At 38.9% G+C, this 27,701-nt stretch overlaps 1 protein-coding gene across 2 annotated transcripts in view; it reads right to left on the reverse strand.

The window, feature by feature from the left end:
- The window catches only part of glmna (glomulin, FKBP associated protein a), a 52,811-nt gene that overhangs the window by 18,095 nt on the left and 7,015 nt on the right, over positions 1-27,701 (reverse strand). For both annotated transcript variants that reach the window (XM_059983893.1, XM_059983892.1), the window contains exons 2-12: positions 19,329-19,397; positions 17,090-17,215; positions 11,247-11,366; positions 10,549-10,657; positions 8,486-8,732; positions 8,277-8,379; positions 7,231-7,421; positions 3,563-3,616; positions 1,847-1,877; positions 1,547-1,636; positions 1,361-1,402 (exon numbers count right to left, since the gene is read on the reverse strand). In XM_059983893.1, coding sequence (XP_059839876.1) covers positions 1,361-1,402; positions 1,547-1,636; positions 1,847-1,877; positions 3,563-3,616; positions 7,231-7,421; positions 8,277-8,379; positions 8,486-8,732; positions 10,549-10,657; positions 11,247-11,366; positions 17,090-17,215; positions 19,329-19,367 — 1,152 coding nt within the window. In that variant the 5' untranslated portion in view covers positions 19,368-19,397. The remainder of the gene's footprint in view (positions 1-1,360; positions 1,403-1,546; positions 1,637-1,846; positions 1,878-3,562; positions 3,617-7,230; positions 7,422-8,276; positions 8,380-8,485; positions 8,733-10,548; positions 10,658-11,246; positions 11,367-17,089; positions 17,216-19,328; positions 19,398-27,701) is intronic.

Consider the following 27,701-nt stretch of genomic DNA (forward strand, 5'->3'; position numbering starts at 1 on the left):
CGATGGAGTACCTGCTAAGGCTCTGAAAACCTATGCCAACCGAATGGCGAGGGTATTCAAAGATATTTCAATCTCTCACTGAGTGGTGTCACAGCACAACCTTGCACTCAATGTCAGCAAGATACAGTCAGAAGTTCCCAACTGCTTCAAAAGGGCAACAATTATATCAGTGCCCAAGAGGAGAAGGGTGAGCTGCCTTATGACTATTGTCCAATAGCACTTACAACTGCGGTGATGAAATGCATTGGAAGATTGGTTATGGCTGCAATCAGGAAGGATCTGGACCCACTGCAATTTGACTATTGCCACAATAGGTCTTCAGCAAACGCAATCTCAATGGCTCTCCACACAAACTTGGATCACCTGATCACTGCAAATACATATGTCAGGATGCTGTTATTGATTATAGCTCAGCATTTAACACCATTATTCCTACAGTCCTGATCGAAAAGCCTCCGAACCTAGCCCTCTGTACCTCCTTCTGCAACTGGACCCTCAACTTACTAACCGGAAGACCAGTCTGTGCAGACTGGAAAAAAATCACTCCACCTCACTGACATTCAATATTGGTGCACCACAGGGACATGTGCTTAGCCCACTGGTAGCCATGACTGTGTGGCTAGGCATAGCTCAAATGCCATCTATAAATTTGCTGATGATACAACCATTGTTGGCGGAATTGCAGATGGCAACAAAAGGGCGTACAGGAACAAGATATACCATTTAGTTGAGCGATGTTGCAGCAACAACCTTGCACTCAACGTCAACAAGACCAAACAGCTGATTGAAGACTTCAGAAAGAGGAAGATAAGGGAACACAAAACAGTCATCATTGAGGGATCAGAAGTGAAGAGAGTGAGCAATTTCAAGTTCCTGAGTGTCAATAACTTTGAGGACATAACCTGGACGCAACACACTGATGCAGCTATAAAGGCGGCAAGACAGCGGCTATATTTCCCTTAGGAGTTTGAGGAGATTTGGTTTGTCAACTAAAACACCCGAACACCTCTACAAATGTACTGTGAAGAGCATTCTCACTGGCTGCATCACCATCTGGTATGGGGTGGGGGGGGCTAATGCACAAGATCAAAGTAAGTTGCAGAAACTTGTAAAATCAGTCAGCTCCGTCATAGGTACTAGCCTACATAGCATCCAAGACATATTTTAGAAGCAGTGCCTTAGGAAGGCGTGGCCACCATTTAGGATTCCCAACACCCAGGATATGCCCTCTTCACTGTTACCATTTGGATAAATGAAATTTCCCCATTATCAATATAGTTGTCACAACGAAGAGTTAACTCTAATAAAATACTGCAATATTCTTTAGATAGTAATTTTATATACTGGCATTAATACATACCATATGTTTAAAAGGACAGACCGTCATTACCTTCACTAAATCCTACAAACAGAAATTTGAGGGGAAAAAATTTAAAAGTTAGCCGGATGCAAAATCCAGGATGCAATTTTTAGATGTTTATTTAAACACTTGTAAATTAAAGAATATGAATAAAATTACAAACTATATATGTGTATTGTGAATTACCTGTGGAACACCAAGGAAGTTTTTGATATCTAAATACTTGTGAGAAAGATTATCATCTTCAATTGTTAATAAGCAATGTTCATACAATTCCTGAAAAAAAGAAATAAATGATTCAGGGACTTGCACTGTTTACATACAGTCTTCATAAAAATACATCATGTCACATAAGATCTTTACATATTTCATTGTTACTTAACTAGATTTGATGGAGCAGATTAGAATTTAGTGGTAAAAGTAGTGCAGATTTGGCATGTTTCAAATAGGCATTGTAAGTATGACTGCAATGTAAATAATACTTACCAAACCTTTTGATAAAATAGATTCTTCTGTCCTGTCATAAGAATAAACAGTCATTTAATGCAGAAAGGGAAATTTTAAAATATTTTATCATTATCTACAAATTTCACTTGTTATGTACAAATATCAAAATTCCTCAGTATTGCATTCATTAAAATGAAAGCTGTTGACAAAGCAACTCATCTTCAATAATAGGGAGGCATGGGATCCAAGGGGATATTGCTTTGTGGATCCAGAACTGGCTTGTCCACCGAAGGCAAAGAGTGGTTGTAGACGGGTCATATTCTGCATTGAAGTTGCTCACCAACGGTGTGCCTTAGGGATCTGTTCTGGGACCCCTACTCTTCTTGATTTTTATAAATGATCTGGATGAAGTGGAGGGATGGGTTAATAAATTTGCTGATGATACAAAGCTTGGAGGTATGGTGGATAGTGTGGAGGGCTATCACAGCAGGACATTGATAGGATGCAAAACTGGGCTGAGAAGTGGCAGATAGAGTTCAACCCAGATAAGTGTGAGGTGGTTCATTTTGATAGGTCAAATATGATGACAGAATATAGACTCTTGGCAGTGTGGAGGATCAGAGGGATATTGGGGTCCCAGTCCATAGGACACTCAAAACTGCTGCGCAGGTAGAGAAAGCATACGGTGTATTGGCCTTCATCAATCATTGTATAGAGTTTAGGAGTTGAGAGGTAATGTTGCAGCTCTGCAGGACCCTGGTCAGACCCCACTTGGAGTACTGTGCTCAGTTCTAGTTCCCTCACTACAGGAAGGATGTGGAAACCATAGAAAGGGTGCAGAGGAGACTTACAAGGATGTTGTCTGGACTGGGAAGTATGCCTTATGAGAATAGGATGAATGAACTTGGCCTTTTTTCCTTGGAGCAACGGAGGATGAGAGCTGACCTGTTAGAGGTGTATAAGATGATGAGAGGCATTGATCATGTGGATAGAGACTTTTTCCCAGGGCTGGAATGGCTAGCACGAGAGGGCACAGTTTTAAGGTGCTGGGGAGTAGGTACAGAGGAGATGTCACGGGTATGTTTTTTTTAAATGCAGAGAGTGGTGAGTGCGTGGAATGGGCTGCCGGCAATGGTGGAGAAGGCGGATGCAAGAGTCTTTTAAGAGACTCCTGGACAGGTATACACAGCTCAGAAAAACAGAGGGCTATGGGTAACCCCAGGTAATTTCTCAGATAAGGACGTTTGGCACAGCTTTCTGGGCTGAATGGCCTGTACTGTGCTGTAGGTTTTCTATGTTCTATGTCCTATAATGAATAATCATACTCTCCCCTTACAAACTATATGTGTATCTATATATATATATATATATGTCTCTCTCTCTCTCTCTATATCTCTTTCCTGGTTGGCTGCCAGTGATTAGTGGTGTTCCACAGGGGTCGGTGTTGGGACTGCTTCTTTTTATGCTGTTAATTGGGAACAATTTTGTCTTTGACTACCGGCTCTACATCAGCAGATAACTGCACTCACCACTGAAAGTTCAGCTCTAATAACCAAATATGCAGAGAATAATAAATTTAGTATTGACTGCCAAAGTCCAATTCCTCACCCAACAATCTCAAGAAGACAATAAAAGGATATACATCTCTTCTGATTTGGGATATTCCATTAAAACCCACACAAAAAAACATACGTTCAAATACTATGATTAGTGCAATAGTATGCAAGGTAGACAAAATGTATTTCGTTAACTTACCTATTCATCAATGCAGATACATATTCCAAATTGAAGTGTAGTAGATATTCAGGGCTGCAAAGCAGAGATTTCATTTGTATCAGTTACAAACAAGAAACAAAAAGGTACATTAAAATCTCAAATTATTCACCTAAAAATTAACAATTTAAAATCTCCTTAATTCCCTACAACTTTACAGTTATTTTATAAAAGTTAAAATCACATTACTTCAATGATCTTTTGTCTGTGCGTCCTCTTTATCCTGGAACCAGACTCATTTGATTTTGCACCTGCACCATTCAAGGCTGATTGTGGAGCACATCTCTGGCCTCAAGGGCTACCAAGTCTCCCAATGGTAGACCACAATCAAAACATGTTCACTCCCCATGTGTGAACATGCAATAGCCAATTAGAAATTCTGTAAGAATTAATATGCCTTTACAGGCACCAAAAGCTTCTAAGTAGGTGTCCTTTGAGGACAGACTGAAGAGAATGAGGCCAACTGGAGTTTTGTAGAGTGACAATCCTTTATGAGATGTTGTATCAGAGGCAACTGTGGAAAATAAAAGCTGATGGTATAGGAGATAACCTGTTGGGGTAGACAGTAGATTGGCTAGTTAAGAGGAAAAAGAGATCAAACATAAATGGGTTTTTCACTGCTTGGAAGATGGAACAAGTAGTTTGCACAGGGACTGGAGCCTTATCAGTTTACAATGAAGACACAAGAAAAATGACTGCTAAATTTACTCATGTCAAAGTTAACTAGAAAGGTAAATTTTAAAAATGACATAAGGTTACAAAGGGATAGAAACTGTTTTAAGTATGGACAAAGAACCAGCAAATAATAGATAAATTGAAAAAAGATGAAATTGGCTGTTCTGGCAGGTAAAATAAAAAGCATATTATCTAAATGGGAAGTGTTCTGAGATACAAAAACTCTGGGTGTCCCAGCAGATGTGTCAGAAATCATTCAGACCACAAGACCAAAAGGCATAGGATCAGAAATAGACCATTTGGCCCATTGAATATGATCCATCAATTGATCATGGTTGATTTATTTTCCCTTTCAACCCCATTCTCAAGCTTTCTCTCTGTAACCTTTTATGCCCTTACTAATCAAGAACTATCAACCTCTGCTTTAAATAAACCCAATAACTTGACTTCCACAGCCAGATGTATCAATGAATTCCACAGATTCACTTAATACATGGGTAAGACAAGTAATTAACCTAATAAGGAAGTTACTGTTTGTTGCTAGGGAATTTAAATAGAAAAATATGGAGGTTATGCCCCAGTTGTATAGGCATTGGACAGATGATAACTGCAGAGCTGTGTGCAGCATATTCAAGGAGGGATGTTAATGTGTTGGAACCAGTTCAGAAAAGGTTTTCAAGACAACTACCTTCAATGGGCTGTAGCCTCGTGAGTAAAGGTTAAACATCAGATTTGCATCTGCTGATGTCTAAGAATGAGAGGTTACTTGATTGAAAAGATCCTGAGTGTCTTACTTAGAACAATATAGCACTGGAACAGGCCCTTCAACCTTCCATCTCTGCACCAACCATGCTGCCAGTCTAAACTAATCCTATCTGCCTGCACATGGTCCATACCCCTGTAATACCTGCCCGTTCATGTGCCCATCTAAAGGCTTCTTAAAAATTGTTATTACGTCCAATTCCATTGTCTCTCCTGCAGCACATTCCAGGTACCCTCCACCATCTACATAAAACTTTCCCCCACTCATGTTAAACCTATGCCTTCTAAAACTTGACTTTTCCATCCTGGGACAAAGACTGACCATCTACTCTTCTGGAACAAGGTTTTATTTTATTACAATAAGATCTTATGATTTAAGACAGAAATTATACTAAGGAGGGTGTGTCTTGTCTTTGTAACTCTCCTCCTCAAAGGGCACTGGAAATAAATATTTTAAAGGCATTAAGTAACAAGCTGAAAATTTACTATGAGTAGTAAGGAATGCAGGGGTGATATTATAATCAGATGAGCACAATCTAAATAAGTACTGTAGCAGACTTGATCCACGCCTACTCCTAACTCACAGTTTCTTATATTTCACTAAAACATAAACGATCCTGAAAGAATTTACAGAGAAGTTTTTGCTTTGGTTGTAGACTAGAAATGCAGCTTGTGGTATCAGAATAATGAACTGATCACTTAAGACTATTACTTGGAAATTTTTCTCTCCTGTGTTCTCTCCCATGGACAGCTGTGAATGCTTATTTGCTAAGTATAGGCCAAGTAAGATTGAAATTGACAAGTTTAAAAACAATGAATTGCAGTATGCAGATAGGACAGGAAAGGGACTTTGAAGCACAGGGTAATCTACGGTTCTAGAAGTAAGCTGGAGGGTTTTTTGCCTTGTAATTGCTTCTATTTTTGATGCACCCAAGTACAGAATTTCACTTTCATGAACAAAGAACAGGCAGGTTAAAAAACTTTGCACTGTGCAACACTATTAATGTAATAAAATATTCTGTAGTGCCTATTTTAGATTAACAAAGGAATCACACAAGTTGAGCTTGTCCTGGTCCAATCACATAGATGCCAAGTCCAAGAAAGCTCACCAATGCCTGTACTTTCGTAAGAAGCTAAAGAAATTTGGCATGTCCCCATTAAGACATATCAATTTTTATTGATACATTCTAGAAGACATCCAGTCTGGATGCAGAACAGCTTGAAATGGCAAATGAGGTCCTGCATGTGACCTCGAGAAAATGCAAAGTTCTCTGTCTTATACTTCTTGCTGCTTCATAAGACCCCACCTATCGCAAACATCCTTTCTCCTTCCCTCCTCCACTGGGTAGAGGATACAAAAACCTGAAAGCATATACCACCAGACTCAAAGATAGTTTCTAACCCACCATTATAAGACTATTAAATGATTCTTTAGTATGATAAATGGACTGTTGAACTCACTGTGATCTTGCACTTTATTGTTTACCCACACTGCACTTTTTTTGTAGCTGTTACACCTTAATCTACTTTATTATTTTGCCTTATTCTAGCTCAACACACTGTGTAATGAATTATCTGTATGAACTGTAAGTAAGACCAGATTTTCACTTCCATTAAGAAGGGGACACATTCAGGCACAGCTGCAGTCCAGGGAGAAAATGCCAAAGGCAGTGTAGCATGGCATCCATGCTCAACTGGGGACTGGCCTCTCCCATCTGTGCTGTCCTACAGTGTTCAATCAGTGGAATGACAGGCTGGATTGCAAGTGTATGTTTGCGCACTGCTGGGAACTGCACCATCAACTTGCGGGACATGTTGCTCAGAACTTCAGCTATATGTTTTCTTTTATGTGACTGTGCGCACCTGCCATTTTGAATGTGCTGTGTATGTTTTGCTCCTGTGTAGGAGTGCTTTATCATTCAGCTATATTCATGTGTTGAATCATAATTAAACTTGAATTTGATTTGTAACTTGGTAGATGTAACACAAATAAACCAATTCCAATTACAAGTTCCTACAAAAGTGAATTCTCAAGCTGATGATATTGTAGGGTTGGATCTTGAATTCAAGAGAGCAGCTTAGAAGTGTAACAACTATATTAAATTTTGACAAATCTTCATAAACTGTTGTCAACAAAAAGATTCCAAAGCTAAAACATGCCCCATCATTCTCAAGAAAACTGTTCGAAACATTGGACCCTCATCTCCACACACCTGTATACAGCTGGGAATTGATCGATACCAATATACTGAACAAATAAAAGATATGCCAAGCTTGCCAGTGAATTGGTTGGGTATTTTACATCTTCTTTCACAGGGTCAATCTCCTGCAATTTCTTTCTGGACTTTAACAACTGACGAACCATCAGTGCAGGAAGTGATTCACCAATTGCCACCAAGAAAACCTGCAAGAAATGATGGCACTCATTTCACTGTGATTAAAATTCTCCATTAAATTCATATACAAGTTGATACATGAAAATATTTGGTCTTGGTGATTTAATTCAGGAACTGATTCCTCAATGTGACTTTGTAGTCAAAATGAACTGTGCTATATTATTTTTGGCAGATCTTCATAAATTGTTGCATCTTGCTCTGCAAAGATAAGCTTTCCTTCTCAAATCCTCACTTATTTTAGCTCAAATGAAAAAATATACTAACACGTTTCTTGAATCCTGCACTCTAGAGATAGAATTCATTCAATTGCAAATCTGAAAGTTTGTCTGCCACTCAGCTCAAGGCATACCCGACCTGCTTACATCCCCGATGATCAACATTCATTTAGCTTTCAAACAGCATCATCTATGCTTGCTGATATACATTCCACAGAGACAGGATGAGTTATTAGAGGAATCTTGAAAATTTACAGGTTATATTCTGTTATTTCACCTTAGCTTAAAACATTGAAGATCTTACCATCACCTCCAATCCCTTGAAATGCAAACTTTCTATATGGAATACAAGAACCATCTCAAATTTTTCAAACAGAAATTATTCTATAACCCACAGGAGGTGCATATAAAACCAAGTGGATATCAACTGAACTCCATATTCGCATTTCTCAATTATGATTAGTGCAATCAAGATATTTTCATTTAAGTACAATTTAATGATAAAGAAAAATATTATGAACCATTTTATGAACCATCTGACATCAAGTAAATACTTAAGAGGCTTAAGTTAATTCTACTGCAAACACAGATGAACAGTCTGAGTGGATTACTGTGTGAATTAAGCAAAAATGGACAAATTAAACTTACAACAATTTCTGCAGCAAAAGCTCTTAATGAATTGCCTTCAATCTCGTCTGTTAATGGCTGTAACTGTGCTGACAGCAGTGGGTATTCCAAACTTTTCATAAAGCTATCATCAATTGCAAAAAGACCAATTAGGTTACATACAGATTAATTTATCTGACCAAAGCACAGAGAAAGAATGTAAACCATTCAACTGAAAATTAAGTACCTACAATTTGAGTAGTTCCTCCTTCAGTTCATAATAGGAAGGATCTCTCTTGGAATTTGTTGTTTGAGTCACTTCATCCACAAATGGCTTAACAAATGAGCTAACAGCCATATAGCATTTGCAAATCTCATAATCATCCTGATAACGTTGCTCATCATTAACAGGTACTGGTAGTGTGGAGAGTTGGCTCTGAATGGTTGCAAGAGACAATCCCACAGAATATGCCTTTTTGTGTTTCATTTTTAATAGCACTGGGAAAAGAAGTGTTATTGTTAGATTGTTGAAATTAAAACTCCCTTAAAAATGGAATTGCTTGTAGTTGAAGGTGCAGTTAAGATAAGGAAAACAAAGGTGAGAGCTAACCTATTGAAAATCTCGATTAAGGAATACTTAAATAAATGAAAAACAATCAATTTGCAATATAATGGCCAAAATTTTGCAACTGTAATGGAACTGTCAGCATTCAGCATTGTAACATTATAAAACAGTCTCAGGAACTTCAAGACCACAAGGTATTGGAGCAGAATTAGGCCATTTGGCCCATCAAGTCTGCTCTGCCATTCCATCATGGCTGATGCACTTTTTTCCTCTCAGCCCCAATCTCCTGCCTTGTATCCTTTCATGCCCTGACAAATTAAGAATCTATCACCCTCTGCCTTGAATATACATAAAGATTTCGTCTCCACAGCTGCCTGTGGCAAAGAATTCAACAGATTACACCACTCTCTGGCTAAAGAAATTCCTCCTCATCTCTGCTCTAAAAGGATGTCCCTCTATTCTGAAGCTGTATCATCTGGACTCTCTCACCATGGGAAACATCCTCTCCATATCCACTCTATCAAGGCCTTTCACCATTCAAAAGATTTCAATAGGTTTCGCATCACCATGTGACCCAAATGCTGATTCACTCGGTTTTCTGAATAATGAGACAATAGATTATCAGTTAACCTCATTATATTTCTTACAGTTTATTTATCACAATTTAGAGGTTGTTTTATGTATTACACTGTACTACTGCCACAAAACAACAAGTTTCACAACATAATAACTGACCCTGAGCAACACCTTATATACCAGCTGGGTAGCCTCCAACCTGATGGCATGAACATTGACTTCTCTAATTTCTGTTAATGCCCCTCCTCCCCTTCTAACCCCATCCCTGACATATTTAGTTGTTTGCCTGCTCTCCATCTCCCTCTGGTGCTCCCCCCCCCCTTTCTTTCTCCCGAGGCCTCCCGTCCCATGATCCCTTTCCCTTCTCCAGCTCTGTATCACTTTCGCCAATCACCTTTCCAGCTGTTAGCTTCATCCCACCCCCTCCGGACTTCTCCTATCATTTTGCATTTCCCCCTCCACCCACTACTTTCAAATCTCTTACTATCTTTCCTTTCAGTTAGTCCTGATGAAGGTTCTCGGCCCAAAACGCCAACAGTGCTTCTCCTTATAGATGCTGCCTGGCCTGCTGTATTCCACCAGCATTTTGTGTGTGTTGTTTGAATTTCTAGCATCTGCAGATTTCCTTGTGTTAACAGATCCTGATTCAGATTTTACTGTACTGTTCATTAAACTCTTTGGCCTTTGGTTAAAAATTTTGCTTTTTACATGCTAGCCCTTGAGAATTCAATACCATTAGCTCCCTAATCAATTCCAGTCAGTACTTTCACCAGATTCCAGGCTTTTCTTTGAAGTAATCATATCTGGCAGAAAGCAATGTCAGAACAGAGGATAGAGACTGCTGCTTGGCAACCTTCTTTTCTATTGCTGGGGAGGGCAGCTGTTTTACAGCTTGCTGCAAAATCCAGATCAACAAAAGGAACGTGTCCAACAGAAGTGGTTCTTTTATGAAATAAATTCAGACGACCTGTTATTTCCTGATATTGTAAGTTCTTCTTTAGCATAGTGGATTGAAATAACGACATCTATTAGAAACACAACAGATTTCTAAAGCTCCTGAAACTAAGATAAACTCTTTCCTTGTAATACAATATAAGCCTTGAAGTACATACATTGAGTGAACCAAGTATAAACTTTCAATAAAGTAAATATTAATTGGCAACCTTAAATTACCTGTTTGAAGTGGCTGCAGGAGGAGCAAGACAGTTTGAGATATATTTTTTCCAGAAGCATCCTCAATCTTTTCAAGTAAACCCAGCAGAATTTCCTTTGGGTTACTTATCTGCAAGAAAGGAGCATATCTTAGGGAAGCAAATTTGTATCAGTTTGAATTATGTTAAATGTAACCAAGAACAAAAAATTATATTCTCATAATTTAAGAAATAACTCTGTATTTCTTCAATTATGCTCTTCACAAACTCCTTTGAGAGAACATTATTTATCACGCCATCACGTGGCAAATTAATGAACTTTTCACTTTATGAAGCCGCCTGCCAAGAGGGAGCAAAGCACTAAATTTGGGGGCTACTTCAAAGTCTAGTCCTCACCCACACTATCTATAACAAGAGAAATTTACAAAAAATCTACCTGAACATTCATAAATTATGTTAAAGATAAAGTTTATTAAAAAGAGACTTATTAGAGCACTCAAAATTTGCATGTCATCCAAAAGTTCTTCACAGACATCAATATACTTTCTGAAGTTAACAGAAATACAACTGCTAAGTAGGCACAGCAAGTTCTCAAAGCAAAATTGACTAATCTTATTTTAATCATGCTGCTCAGGCCAACATTCTTTCTCCTTGAGATGTGCAATAGAACCAAAAAAAACACTCAAACTTATAGATATTACTCTGTATATGCTCTCTTACCTCCACAAGATGGTCTAGTATTTTCAAGCAGATTTCCCTGTCCTGGAACCGTTGCTCATCTTTCAACACACAATTAACAACAGGACCAACAAGATTCCAGCCCATGCAGTGAACAAAGTCCTGTAAGATATTAAATACAAAGATAAATTAAATGGGTACAAAATATATAGATATTTCATTGATTTCATTTTACATGCTAGAATAAAAGATTGTACAGTTGCTCTGGCTTTACATAATGATAGTTAATCTTTCCATCCTACTGCAAAAGATACTATTTTAAAAGTATTTCAGAAGGGAATTGTTAGCATCAATCTCAATTCCAAATTGAAGATTTGAATACAATCTGATTTCTTCAGCACATAATCTAGACTGCACTATATTGCAATTATGAAGATGAGTTACATTGTCACAGCTATTATTTTGTAGAAAAGAAATTAAGACGTTGCCAGTTTCACAAAATATGAATTAGGCAAACAATTTATTGGTTTTCCCTGTGTAAATTGCACAAGTATAAATAATGATAATATTTCAAACATATATCAATTTTTGAGCATAATAATATATAAAATAAATGTATGTTAAATATATTTGCTTTTTGGAAAAGAAGATTCTTTTCTCCAAACTAGGGGCACAAATAAGGCATTGCCTCCTTGATTGTTTGGAAATTTTATAAGGTTAACATTTTAGTTTTGCAATCAAATTTCACTGTAATTATATTGGGTTTCTATATTTTTAGACATTGAGTTCCATGATTTTATCCGTTGATCTATCGATCATGTTAGTAAACAATATTTTCAACTAAAGATGTTATGGTGCAATGGGAAGTGCAAAAGATTTTTTTTTAATTAAATGTTCAAATGATTTGTCACCTTTGGGCAGTCATTTAAAAAGACTTGCTCTTCACATCAGTGTTCAATGCTAGCAACTTCAATTATGTGAGCTTCGTTAAATTATGTGATTTTACTATTTCATCACTAAAGAATTGTAGAGAAGAGCACAGAAATATACTGTTTTAGCTATTACCAAATTGTTGAACCAGCTTGGCTATAACCAATCTCAAAAAACACTGTACTTTTAATTTTCTTAACTAATCTTAACTTTAAAAGATGCTGTCACAAATTTTAAAAATCAAGCAATGCATCTTTTGGAGTTAACTTCACTACATAACAAAAATAATTGGTTTAGAAGACTAACTACCAGAGTAAAAGTTTCAAACTATGATATACAGTAGATTCCGGTTAATTAAGCCATCGGTTAATCAGGGCAGCCTCTTACTTGCAACAGCTCTTAAACAACAAAACCTAATACAGAAAATTGCCGGCATTCCCTTCATTTATTTAGGACACAATGCCACTTAATTGGGACAGGAGACTGCTGTTGAACATGTTCTAAAGACCATCAGTCACATGCAGTTGTGTGGCTGATAGAGACCACACCTTGCTTAGAGCAGTTTTTAAGCAGCGTCAGTTATGTCGGTGTTCAGAAAGCAGTGAGTTTTGTCACTGAGAGCTGGATTGAAATAAGCAGGCAGACAATTCAGAACTGTTTTGCTCACTGCAGTTTCAAGCATTCAAGCTTGGCAATACCAGAAAATGATGGGAAATGATTTCACTATTTCAACAAGTTAGGAACTAAAAAGAAACTGAAGATATCAATCATCTTAAATGTTGCAATGAAAATGGTTGTAATCATTGATAACATTGTATGAAAGCAGTCCACTAGGTGTCTGCACTGATCTGTTCATTGCTACACTGGATTAATTTCTCTGTCAAAAACTATTAGGAACTAATACGCAGTTTTATAGTATTGCAGTATTCTCATTTGTTCTGTGTTTCATTTAAATATATAATTTGTTACTCAGTTTGAGTCTTTTTTTATACCTTTTTAATCGATTTCCATGAAACTTCAGCTAATTGAGGCAGCCACTTAATTGAGGCAAAAATATACTGGCCCTGATGTGTCCCAATTAACCAGAATCCACATTAATAGTATATCTTACTTTTGGATGAAAATGAGATCATTAACATAGGTTGAATGCCCCTTAAAAGAAAACTCAAAATCTGAAAACCTCCAAAATCCGCTATGATGTCACAAATGGAAAATTACACAAGGTGCTGGGAAGGTTCCCAGGCAATGCACAGGTCTCTGCGTACCATAGACAGTTCTGAGAAGTGATCTCACATATGTAATTAAAAGTTAATGAAAAATAGAAAAATACTAGATAAAGCAAAAAATGAAGATCTCAATCATGGATTGAAAAAGTGGATTCATCAATGAACATATGCCACTTAACGGCATGCTGATCATCAAACAAGCAAAGATCTATCATGAAAAACTGAAAATTGAATTATAAATATTCAGCAGGCTAGTTGCAGAAATTTACTTTATTTTATTGTCACCAAACAATTAATACTAGAGCATACAATCATCACAGCGATATTTAATTTTAGGAAAAGGTATAGCATTATACTTTTAAAGAGTTTTTAAAAACTTTATATTTAAAGTGTCTGTTGATGATGAAACAGCAGAGAAATTCATTCATGTGTTTGCCAAGATCATCTCTGTTGTAAATCCTACACCAGAACAAGTCTACAATGTTGGTTGTTTTTATACCTTACATAAACCTAAAATAAGTAAAATACACAGAAACATAGAAAGCATACAGCACAATACAGGCCCTTCAGCCCACAATGCCATGCCGAACATGTACTTACTTTAGAAATTACCTAGGGTTACCCATAGCCCTCTATTTTTCTAAGCTCCATGTACCTGTCCAGGAGTCTCTTAAAAGACCCTATCGTATATGCCTTCACCACTGTCGCTGGCAGCCTATTTCACACACTCACCACTCTCTGCATAAAAAAAACTAACCCCTGACATCTCCTCTGTACCTCCTTCCAAGCGCCTTAAAACTGTGCCCTCTCGTGTTAGCCATTTCAGTCCTGGGAGAAAGCCTCTGACTATCCACATGATCAATGCCTCTCATTATCTTATACACCTCCTTCAGGTCACCTCTCATCCTCCGCCACTCCAAGGAGAAAAGGCCAAGTTCATTCAACCTATTCAGCCAATATCCTTGTAAATCTCCTCTGCAACCTTTCTATAGTTTCCACATCCTTCTTGTGGTGAGGTGACCAGATCTGAGCACAGCACTCCAAGTGAGGTCTGACCAGGGTCCTACGTAACTGTAACATTACCTCTCGGCTCTTAAACTCAATCCCACAGTTGATGAAGGCCAATGCACCATATGCTTTCTTAGCCATACAATCAATCTGCGCAGCAGCTTTGAGTGTCCTATGGACTCCGACCCCAAGATCCCTCTGATCCTCCACACTGCCAAGACTCTTAGCATTAATACTATATTCTGCCATCATATTTGACCTACCAAAATGAACCACCTCATCTTATCTGGGTTGAACCCCATCTGCCACTTCTTATCCCAGTTTTGCATCCTATCGATGTCCCGCTGTAATCTCTGACAGCCCTCCACACTATTCACAACACCCCCAACCTTTGTGTCATCAGCAAATTTACTAACCCATCCCTACACTTCCTCATCCAAGTCATTCATAAAAATCACGAAGAGAATGGGGTCCCAGAAAAGATCCCTGAGGCACACCACTGGTCACCGACCTCCATACAGAATATGACCGTCTACAACCACTCTTTACCTTCTGTGGGCAAGTCAATTCTGGACCCACAAAGCAAGGTCCCCTTGGATCCCATGTCTCCTAACTTTCTCAATAAGCCTTGCATGGGGTAACTTATCAAATACCTTGCTGAAATCTATATACACTACATCTACTATTTAACAACGTGTTTAGTCACATCCTCAAAAAATTCAATCAGGCTCGTAAGGCACGATCTGCCTTTGACAAAGCCATTCTGACTATTCCTAATCATATTATGCCTCTCCAAATGTTCATAAATCCTACCTCTCAGGATCTTTTCCAACAACTTACCAAGAACTGAAATAATTATTTCTATAATTTCTTGGGCTATCTCTACTTCCCGTCTTGAATAAGGGAACAACACATCTGCAACCCTCCAATCCTCCGGAACCTCTCCTGTCCCCATTGATGATGCAAAGTTCATTGCCAGAGGCTCAGCAATCTCCTCCCTCACCTCCCACAGCAGCCTGGGCTACATCTTGCCCTGTCCCGGAGACTTATCTAACTTGATGCTTTTCAAAAGCTCCAGCACATCCTCTTTCTTAATGTCTATATGCTCAAACTTTTCAATCCACTGTAAATCATCCCTACAATCACCAAGATCCTTTTCCATCTCCTCCGGTTCCATACACACTTTTTCACTGTCACACTTGATTGATCTCACTCTCTCACATCTTATCCTCTTGCTCTTCACATACTTGCAGAATGCCTTGGGGGGGGTTTTCTTTAATCCTGCTCGCCAAGGCCTTCTCATGGCTCCTTTTGGCTCTCCTAATTTCATTCTTAAGCTCCTTCCTGTTAGCTTTATAATCTTCTAGCTCTCTATCATTAGCTAGCTTTTTGAACCTTTGGTAAGCTTTTCTTTTCTTCTTGACTAAATTTTCAATACCCTTTGTACACCACGGTTCCTGTACCCTACCATCCTTTCCCTGTCTCATTGGAATGTGCCTATGCAGAACCACCACACAAATATACCCTGAGCATTCCCCACATTTCTGCTGTACATTTCCCTGAGAACATCTGTTCCCAATTGATGCTTCCAAGTTCTTGCCTGATAGGAAAGTGTTTAATTGGAGTAAGGGGAAATATGAACCTAACTTACCTGTTCCTACCCCTCTCCAATGTTATGGTAAAGGAGATAGAATTGTGATCATTATCTCAAAATTGCTCTCCCACTGGGAGACCTGACAACTGAACACACACCTAACAGGAAGGGGTTCAGATGGGGTTCCACTCTTGCTCTAAGGAGATGCCAATCAATATTTGGGAAATTACAATCTCTCACCACGCCAATCCTGTTATTATTACACCTTTCCAGAATCTATCTCCCTATCTCCACCTCGATGTCCCTGTTACTATTGGGTGGTCTATAAAAACACGCAGTAGAGTTATTGACCCCTTTCCGTTTCTAACTTCCACCCACAGAGACTCAGCAGACAATCCCTCTATGACTTCCTCTTTTTCTGCAGCCGTGACACTATCTCTGATCAACAGTGTCACATCCCACCTCTTTTGCCTCCCTCCTTCCCTTTCTGACACATCTAAAGCCTGGCACTCTAAGTAACCATTCCTGCCCTGAGCCATCCAAGTCTCTGTAATGGCCACAACATCACAGCTCCAAGTACTGATCCATGCTCTAAGCTCATCCGCTTTGTTCATGATGCTTCTTGCGTTAACATAGACACATCTCCAACCATCGGTCTAAGCATGTTCTGATTCAGGTATTCTCTTGATGCTGTTTCTGTTACAAAGACTGTTTACAGATTAAACATAAATTCAGAGTCGGAAGTGTGATCCTATAAGACATTGGAATAGAATTAGGCCATTTGGCCCATGCTCCACCGTTTCACCATAGCTGATCCATTTCCCTGTTTTCTCCCCATATCCTTTCACACCCTGACCAATCAAGAAACTATCAACCTCTCCCTTAAGTGCACCCAGTGAACTGGCCTCCATGACCACCTGAGTCAACAAATTCCACAGATTCACCACCCTCTGGCTAAAGAAATTCCTCCTCATCTCCATTCTAAATGGACGTCCCTCTATTTTGAGATCACAAGCTATCTCATTATATATTCCAAAATCCAAAAAAATCCAAAACACCTCAGGCTCCAAGCATTTTGGATAAGGGTACTTAATCTATATTGCAAATTGCTGAAATTATAACAGTACCTTATTTTGTGCATCCTGCAGAATTTGAAAAAGTTCAGCTGTATACCCTTCTTCCAGGCACTGGCAGGCTGCCAACTGAAATAAGCTGTGATCTTCTTCTTTAAACTCTGTTTCAGGTAAACCTCGCTAAAGGAAGTAAAACAACTCTCTTACATCAAAAGTGAAACAACTGCAAACAATTTTAACCAATGTCATCTCATTTGAAACATCTGCACATTACAAATATCTATTGCAGTGTACATATAAATTAAGAAGCAGCAGGGCTAGAGTTGAGTATTTAACTTCTGGGCGCATTCAGCTATTCATTTGCTAAACTGTGATCCAACTCCACATAAATTATCTTATCCCTATTTGGTTAACAAATGTCTATTAATTACAGATTTAACTGACCAGACAATGATTTGGACTTGCAGTAAAGTCCTCAGTGTTCCTAAACTTCTGCGCATAAAATAGGTATCTTTTAGTTTAACTCCTACATAGCTTTGCTTTAATTTTTAGAATTACCCCTCCATACCAGTCCTAGATGATACAACTAGTGAAAATCTCTATTTACCCTACCAGTTCCATTAAATGGTTTGAAACTTGGATCAACTCACTGCTTAATGTTCAAATTTCCAAAACGCTGGTAGCACGGTGATGCAGGTGATAGAGATGCTACTTCACAGGTCCAGGAACCTAGATTCAATCCTGACATCAGTCTATGAGACTTTTGCACCTTCTCTGTGTCACAATGCGATTTACCTCAAGTAATAAAATTTCCTCCCATGCCCAATGAGATGCAGGTGATAGGCTCATCAGCCACTGTGAACTGCCTTGGTGTGTAGATGAGTGGTAGTATATGGGATGAAGTTGTTGGGAATTTGGGGAGAATGAGTTCCAGGGAAACACAAGAGAAATGGGATTGTTCTGACAGCTTACATAAATTTGATAACACTGAAATGGCCTCCTCCAATGCCATAAGGAAATAAGGAAACATAGACACAAGAGAGGAATTCAGCAAATCAGGTAGCATCTACAGAGGGGCATAAACAGTTGACATTTCGGGCCTTCATCAGTTCATAAGAAATATAGTGCAATGCAAAATTAGTTTGTGTAACCTTGCCTCTTAATTTAATCTTCACTGTCCAAGTACTATTCTGGAAAATTCATGTTACATTCCTTTCAATATATTCATAATGTGGTACATGCAAAACTACACACAATATTTCTGGTGTGGTCTAGCCAGTATTTAAACCAGTGTTACTGGACTGTAATTTATCCCCTGAAAGCAAATACAAAGTAAACTTCATGCTCTACAATAATCTCAAACCCATTTAGATTTCCTCCTCATATTCTGTGCTGTAGGCATTAATTTATATTACATTAGCAAAAAATGTTAGGCAACCTGTAATTTATTTTCAAATATATTTCATTTATTCTTCAAAATGAAAAACTACAGAAATACGAAATACTGTTTCTCAAGCAAATATACTGTAAATCAGCTAATAGACACCTCTGTTATATCTATAGTTAAATAGAACAAATGGATCAATTACTATAAAAGTAACGTTTTTACTGCATCTGTTGCCCAACCGAGCACTATGCTTCAAATTTGTAAATATAACTAAAGGGAAGATACTGTAGATCAGTATTTCCAAGGAAGACTGCAATGTTGATAATCCACCATGCTCAGGACTCCGATGGTGCCAGAACATCAATGTTTCAATGGTTCCATTTCATATCAGAGAATATGTACAATATACAACCTAAAATTCTTACTCTTTGCAGACATCTATGAAAAAAAACCCCAAGAATGAATGACTGAAAGATGTTAGAACCATAAAGCCCCCTCCCACTCACAAGCAGCAGCAAAGCATCAGCCCTCCCCTTTGTTCCAGCAGAAATCATTAGCCCCACTATTCAATCAATAGGCAAATCCCCTAAAGAGACCATCAAAAACCACTGTTCATTCTAACAGTTTGACATCCCACAGGCTCTCTCACTAACAAGGGAGAGAGAGGTATACTGCCAGATTTTACAGCTACCATGTATTATCCCAATTAACACCCAAATGCATTCTTAATTCATTTTTTAGATGTTAGATGGTATTATAACAAATTTTGCAGTGAACCAGATGTGTTTCTAAGGAGTGCAAGAACCATCAGGATTTCTGGATAATGGATTATCAGTTTTACTGTTTATTCACTCATGTATGGAAAAAGTACATAATTAAAGGAAAATTAAATGTACCAGTACTTACACATCTCCCGATTACCCCCTGCAGTTCTTTCAAAGCCATTTCGATGCTCCTTTCTATCCACACTTAGAACTGGAATATACAATGAAAGGTATTTATATGGTGCCTTTCACATTACAAACATTACAAAGCACTTTTAAACCCCAGTTGAAGTATGCTCAAATATGGAGATGAGCTGCAGGTTTAGAAACACCTCAATCGTGTACAATGACCGAAGATCCCACATTTGTTTCATAGTCTATGCACAGAGTCAGCATTTTTGGTGTCAACTGATCTTTGTCACCTTGCCACTTAATGAACTGAAATGGAGCATTCTAGTTAATGTACCATAAGCATTCACGTCATAAACTGAATTACAACTTTCTATTACACTCTGTCCCAAGAGCTCCCATTACTTTCATTCATTATATGGATGGCAAGGAGAAAAGAGCAGTTTAAGCTAAATGAAAACTTATAACCTTATAACAATCACAGCACGGAAACAGGCCACCTCGGCCCTCCTAGTCCGTGTCGAACTCTTAATCTCACCTAGTCCCACCTACCCGCACTCAGCCCATAACCCTCCACTCCTTTCCTGTCCATATACCTATCCAATTTTACCTTAAATGACACAACTGAACTGGCCTCTACTTCTAAAGGAAGCTCATTCCACACAGCTATCACTCTCTGAGTAAAGAAATACCCCCTCGTGTTTCCCTTAAACTTCTGCCCCCTAACTCTCAAATCATGTCCTCTCGTTTGAATCTCCCCTACTCTCAATGGAAACAGCCTATTCACGTCAACTCTATCTATCCCTCTCAAAATTTTAAATACCTCGATCAAATCCCCCCTCAACCTTCTACGCTCCAATGAATGGAGACCTAACTTGTTCAACCTTTTTCTGTAACTTAAGTGCTGAAACCCAGGTAACATCCTAGTAAATCGTCTCTGCACTCTCTCTAATTTATTGATATCTTTCCTATAATTTGGTGACCAGAACTGTACACAATATTCTAAATTTGGCCTTACCAATGCCTTGTACAATTTCAACATTACATCCCAACTTCTGTACTCAATGCTCTGATTTATAAAGGCCAGCTTTCCAAAAGCCTTCTTCACCACCCTATCTACATGAGACTCCACCTTCAGGGAACTATGCACTGTTATTCCTAGATCTCTCTGTTTCACTGCATTCCTCAACGCCCTACCATTTACCCTGTATGTTCTATTTGCATTATTCCTGCCAAAATGTAGAACCTCACACTTCTCAGCATTAAACTCCATCTGCCAACGTTCAGCCCATTCTTCTAACTGGCATAAATCTCCCTGCAAGCTTTAAAAACCCACCTCATTATCCACAACACCTCCTACCTTAGTATCATCGGCATACTTATTAATCCAATTTACCACCCCATCATCCAGATCATTTATGTATATTACAAACAACATTGGGCCCAAAACAGATCCCTAAGGCACCCGGCTAGTCACCGGCCTCCATCCCGATAATTATCCACCATTACTCTCTGGCATCTCCCATCTAGCCACTGTTGAATCCATTTCATTACTCCAGCATTAATACCTAACGACTGAACCTTCTTAACTAACCTTCCATGTGGAACTTTGTCAAAGGCTTTGCTGAAGTCCATATAGACTACATCCACTGCCTTACCCTCGTCAACATTCTTCGTAACTTCTTCAAAAAATTCAATAAGGTTTGTCAAACATGACCTTCCACGCACAAATCCATGCTGGCTACTCCTAATCAGATCCTGTCTATCCAGATAATTATAAATACTATCTCTAAGAATACCTTCCATTAATTTACCCACCACTGATGTCAAACTGACAGGTCTATAATTGCTAGGCTTACTTCTGGAACCCTTTTTAAACAATGGAACCACATGAGCAATACGCCAATCCTCCTGCACAATCCCAGTTTCTAATGACATCTCAAAGATCTCCGTCAGAGCTCCTGTTATCTCTACACAAACTTCCCTCAAGGTCCTGGGGAATATCCTGTCAAGACCTGGAGATTTATCCACTTTTAAATTTCTTAAAAGCACCAGTACTTCCACCTCTTTAATTGCCATAGGTTCCATAACTTCCTTACTTGTTTCCCACACCTTACACAATTCAATATCCTTCTCCTTAGTGAATACCGAAGAGAAGAAATCATTCAAAATCTCTCCCATCTCCCTCGGCTCCAAACATAGCTGACCACCCTGATTCTCTAAGGGACCAATTTTATCCCTCACTATCCTCTTGCTTTTAATATAACTGTAGAAACCTTTCGGATTTACTTTCACCTTATTTGCCAAACCAACCTCGTATCTTCTTTTAGCTTTTCTAATCTCTTTCTTAAGATTCCTTTTACATTCTTTATATTCCTCAAGCAATTCCTTTACTCCATGCTGCCTACATCTATTGTAGACATCCCTCTTTTTCCGAACCAAGTTTCTAATATCCCTTGAAAACCATGGTGCTTTCAAACCTTTAACCTTTCCTTTCAAACTAACAGGAACATAAAGATTCTGTACCCTCATAATTTCACCCTTAAATGACCTCCATTTCTCTATTACATCCTTCCCATGAAACAATTTGACCCAATCCACTCTCTCTAAATCCCTTCGCATCTCCTCAAAGTTAGCCTTTCTCCAATCAAAAATCTCAACTCTAGGTCCAGTCCTGTCCTTTTCCATAATTATATTGAAGCTAATGCTATTGTGATCACTGGACCCGAAGTGCTCCCCAACACATACATCTGTCAGCTGACCTATCGCATTCCCTAACAGGAGATCCAACACTGCCCCATCTCTAGTCGGTACTTCTATGTATTGTTGCAAAAAACTATCCTGCACACATTTCACAAACTCTAAACCATCCAGCCTTTTTACAAAATGAGCTTCCCAATCTACGTGTGGAAAATTAAAATCTCCCACAACCACCACCTTGTTATCTAAGTTAACTCATCTCCTTAATGACAGTGTGGTTAATCGCACATAGCATGGTACTGTCTACAAATCAGGAATTATGGTTTCAAAATTCCACTCTTCGCAAACTAACTTACATTGACTAAGGTTATGCAGTCATCCTTATCCGTGATTTGAATTCAAGAACTATTGTAAACATCGACTGGGCAAACAGAACTTGCAAGCCCATCGCAACATCTTGGGAAATTGCAGTGCTCATATCACTAAAGCAGCATCCACACAAGGTGAAGCTATACCAGAGCGGTGTTCTGTCCACACTCTTGCAAGGATCAGAATGCCGGCACCTGACAGAGAACAACCTTGGCAAATTGTCATCATTCCACACCATGAGCTTCCGGGAGATCATCTGCATTTTCTGACCAAAAAAGATCTCCAAACACACCCTACTCTTTCAGTGTGACCAAGAGGACATGACCAAGGTCATCATGAGGAAACATTGGAGATGGATTGGGCAACTCCATCAAGGAAGCACTTCACTGGGGCCCTGAAGGACAGAGGAAATGTGGGAGATCAAAGACAACTTGGCGTAATATTGTACAGGCAGAAATGAGGTCCCTGAACCACACCTGGGCCACAATAGTGAAGAAGGCCAAGGACAGACAGAGGAAGAGGGCCTTCATTGCTGCCCTAAACACCAGCGGCATAACAGGCATTAGCTCATTAGTTATATCGCTATGGCAGTTGAAGTGAAACAAAACAAGCCCTTTAAAAAAATCAGGCTTCTACACCTTGTGACTCAGTCCATGTGCGAAATTATCCATCATACAATTCTTAAAAGTTCCAAGAGTTACATTTAGTAACTTCAAAACATTAAACTAATTCAAAGGAAAACATGGGAGACCAAAATATGGGTCTAATTTCAAACTTACTCTAAGTGAGGCATACCTGCATCATGTGATTGCGTGGTGACATATGCAGTTCATATATATGCAGTATACTATATAATACAACTACTATACGAAGACATCCACAGCATAATGCCTAAATCACTATGGAGGAATTCTTACTCTTGTGGGATAATGTCATTCCTGACAAGGGAGATCATTCTGCTTGGCAGGTGAGACTTGCATTTGTCTTTCCTCCTTCTGGGGCCTCCTCCGTGGTGGTTATAGGAGTTAACGGAGACTGCAGGAAGTAGTTCAGAAAGCAGTAGCCAACTTCCTTTTCTAACAATTGACTCTGCTCTCAACTGATCAATATGTCGTCTCTAGATTGTATAAGATACAATTTCTAACGTGTAGGGAGTGATCCAGTTCTGTCCTTAATCTTTCCGAGTACCCTCTTTTGATCACTGATGTAGTCCCTTGCCGGTACTGCTTGTCCAGGAGTGAAACAGCAAAACTCCTTGTTTGAGGAGCCTACAATTTGTCTCAGCTGTTTGTCCTTCCTCCCTCTGAGACTGGGCTTGAGGAGATGCACGCATGAACAGAAGGGACAGCCAAGGAACAGCATAGTTCTTGGTTGTGGAGTGTGTTGCATTTTGATATGCAAAGAGGACATTGGCAACTTCTGAATCTGTGCAAGTGTACTGCATTCTGCTGACATTGCTCACAGTGCATTCTTTAGACTCTGAACAAACCTTTCCACCGAGCCATTTGTAGCTGGGTGGTACGATGCTGATGTAACGTGTCTTAATCCATTCATTTTTTTAGGAATGATTAAAACAGTTTTCTCTCAAACTGTGGTACATTGTCACTAAGTGTTCTGGAACACCAGTCCTTGCAAGAGGCTTCTCAATATACCAAGAATGTGCAAGGCTGCAGTGGAGGCTATTGGGAACACTTCAAGCCATTTGGTAGCTGCTACCTAGAAACTTGTGCCCATGAATGGTCCAGCAAAATCCACATGAATCCTCTGCCAGGGCAATGCAGGCCATTCCCAAGGATGGAGAGCTGCTCTTGGCATCTTCTGGACATGTTGGCACCCCATACAGTGCATGGCAAGCTGCTCGATCTAATCTATCCCAGACCACCAGACAAAGCTTTGATCCAATACTTTCATTTTAACAATGTTGAGGTATTAGCATGTAGCTCCTCCAACACTAGCTTTCAGCTTGTGATGGTACAATTCTCAATCCCCACATAAGGCAAGTGCAAGTTCATCTTGGCGCTGGCAAAAATGGGGAAACTGAAGTTTCTGTTGCACACTCCAGCCATGTTTGGTGGCCATGTATACCTGAGACTTGGGGTCTTTTCTGGATTCCTTTTGGATAATCTCTGCCATTATAGGAAGACTTCCGATTTGCATTAGGTAGAATACGTCAAGGGGAGTGTCTTTTTTAGTAAACTTTTTCCAGTACTTCCTTTTCCAAGGGTAAATGGGACAATCCATTAGCATTTCCATAATTAGTCATCCCCTTGAATCCTATCTTGTAATTGTGTCCTCCAAGAAACAGAACCCATCTCTGCATTCGTGCTGCTGCTGTAGTTGTACACACTTCTTTGGATTGAAAGAAGACACCAGTTGTTGATGATCAGTAGTGACAATAAACTCACTCACTTACAAGTATTGGTTGAAATGTTTTACACATCAAACCTGACTCAAGGGCTCTCTGTCAATCTGTGCATAATTTTTCTCTGCAGCAATAAGGGAACATGATACCACAGTTATGGGGTGCTCATGTCCATCACCCACAGCATGTGGCATGACTGCAACTGTACCATTAGGCGAGCATCACAGGAAAGCTTCACTGGATCATGTGGATTATAACTTGTGAGAACAGTGTCTAATGTCACCATTTCCTCAACCCTTTTGAAACCCATCTCAGACCACTTTGTCCATTGCCAATTCTTCCCGATCTGCAGTACAAAATATGGAGCACAGTAGCCAGGTTTGGCAGGAACTTGTTATAGTTGACAAATCCTAAAAAGGAGCACAACTGTGATTGGCCCTGTGGCATCCAACACTGCTTGAATTTTCTCAACACACTTGTGTAATCCATGTGAGTCAATCATGTGACCACAGTAAGCAATACTTGGGTTAAAGAATTCACACTTGTAATGTTGTGCTCTCAACCAATATCTTCTATCTTTTTAACACTGTCTTGAGATTTTGGAGATGCTCCTTGTCATCCTTACCGGTAACAATGATGTCACGCAAGTAGCACCATGCCTGCACAGCTTTGCAGCACCTGGTTCATTTCTACGAGTACAGGTGCAGATGCTACTACAGAGATAAGCATATTATAACAATAAAGCCTTTTGCTAGTGTTTATGGCAAGAAACACTTTGCATCTTCTTCCATTTCCATCTGTAAGTAGGCCTTAGCTAAGTCCATTTTGCCAAAGTGCTTTCTTCCAGAAAGATTTGCAAAGACATCCTCTATCCTGGGCATAGGGTATTAATCCATTTTCAGTACCGGATTGACAGTAACCTTAAAATCACCACAGATTTGGACAACCCCATTCTTCTTGGCTACTGGGACCACTGGCATTGCCCATGGGTCTACTCAACCTTGTAAAGAATTCCTTCAGCCTCCATGCAATCTAGCTAACTGGCTATTTTGTCTCAGATGGTTAAGGAGTTGAACGGACTTTGTAAAACTTGGGTGCAGCATTTTCACTTAACACTATTTTACCCTTAATATGTTTGAGTTTTCCAATGCCATCCCTGAGCACTGCTCAGGCATCATCCAGTATCTTTCTTAATTTGCTTCACTTTCTTAATATGTTTCTTAATATGGAATGCTTCTTAATATTGCTTTCTTAATATGGCTTCACTGTAGAGAATGTGGCATGCAAATATTGGATCCAAATCAAGTTGTAAATAATTCATTGAGTTGTATGTATAATTATGTGAATTGAATGTGTCACCATGCTACCACGTGATATGCGTGTACCTCGCTTAAAGTAAACTCCAAGTTAGACATGCATTTTGGATCGCATGTCTTCTTTTGAATTAGTTTAATGTTTTGAAGTTACAAAACATAACATTGGCAACAAGGGAATGTCCAAATACTCCAAATCAAGCTGTAGTTATCTCAGCCAATCATACCCCCCCAACAATGCTGGCCCTCTTGTTTTTACCACATAGAAGCTCAATGTGGATGTTGGTTGTGGAATTGCAGTTACAAATGTCATTACCACGAGTTATCTTTTCTCCAGTATCAGTTCTTTATTGGATATCTGCAGGCTTCAGTTTCATATCTTTGAAAAGCCTCTCAAACTCTTTTGTAGAATGACTGAAACAGCTGAACCAGTGTTTAATTCCACTTTAATTAATTTACCATTCACTTCTGCTGTAAGCCATTTTCCTCGTCTATTGTTAAAATTTTCACACTATAAATCTCAAGGTTAAAGTCCTGTGTCACTCTTATCATTATCAGACAGCATGCAAAATAGTACTTTTTGAAACTGCAACTTGATATTTTTTCTCTTCTCTGTGCGGTCCATTTAATTTTATCTGCCTGACATGTCCTACTTTGTTGCATTTTCTGCAAGTTTTGCCTTTAAATCAGCATTGGTCTGGTATTACCGTTCCACATTGGTAACACAATTTGCTTGGCCTGGCTGGTTTCTGTTTAGACATTGCAATTTTGTTCATGTTCACTTTCATTCCTGACTACAACTCAATTGCATCTCTGTCTGCTGTTTCCATTGAACCTGCGATTTCAACTGCTCTTTCAGATGCAAGTTGTGCTTCAGTTAGGAACCATGTTTGAAAGATGTTTTCTTGTAAGATTCCACAAACTAAATTATCTCTCAGTGCATCATTAAGCCCATCACTGAACTGACAATACTCAATCTCTTCAATTTAGCCACATACACTGAAATGAATTCCCCTTCCTTTTGATTCCACTTATAAAACCTAAAGCATTCTGCAATCAACAGCTGGCTTTGGTTCTAAGTGTTCCTGCATCACATTAACAATATCAACAAAGCTCATATCTGCTACTCTGGTTGGAGCAGTCAAACTTCAAAGCAAACTGTATGCCTTTAAACCTAATGCACTCAGCAAAATTGGTACTCTCTTCTCATTGGCTATTTCATTTGCTTCAAAATACTGTTCAATAGGTCAGTATACATGAGCCAATTACCCATTGTGTAATGTAACTCAATGTTTCCAATGTAGTCAGCCATTTGCTTTTTCTTTAATGATTAATCTATAATAATCTAAAATCCGGTAATTACTCTTTATGCCTTTTATTTAAACTCACCCATTCTTCACTGAGCTTTTCTTTGATCTCGAATGTCTCACAGTGCTTGAATGGGTCAATAGCCACCTCGGATTCATTTTTAAAATGCCTTGTTACCAATGTTATGTTTTGTAACTTCAAAACATTAAACTAATTCAAGAGAAGACGTGATCCAAAATGCACGTCTAACTTCGAGTTTAATTTAAGCGAGGTACACGCGTATCACGTGGTAGCATGGTGACGCATTCAATTCACATAGTTATACATACAACTC

Source organism: Hypanus sabinus, chromosome 11 (genome assembly GCF_030144855.1).
Source record: "Hypanus sabinus isolate sHypSab1 chromosome 11, sHypSab1.hap1, whole genome shotgun sequence".
NCBI classification, from domain to species: Eukaryota; Metazoa; Chordata; class Chondrichthyes; order Myliobatiformes; family Dasyatidae; genus Hypanus; species Hypanus sabinus.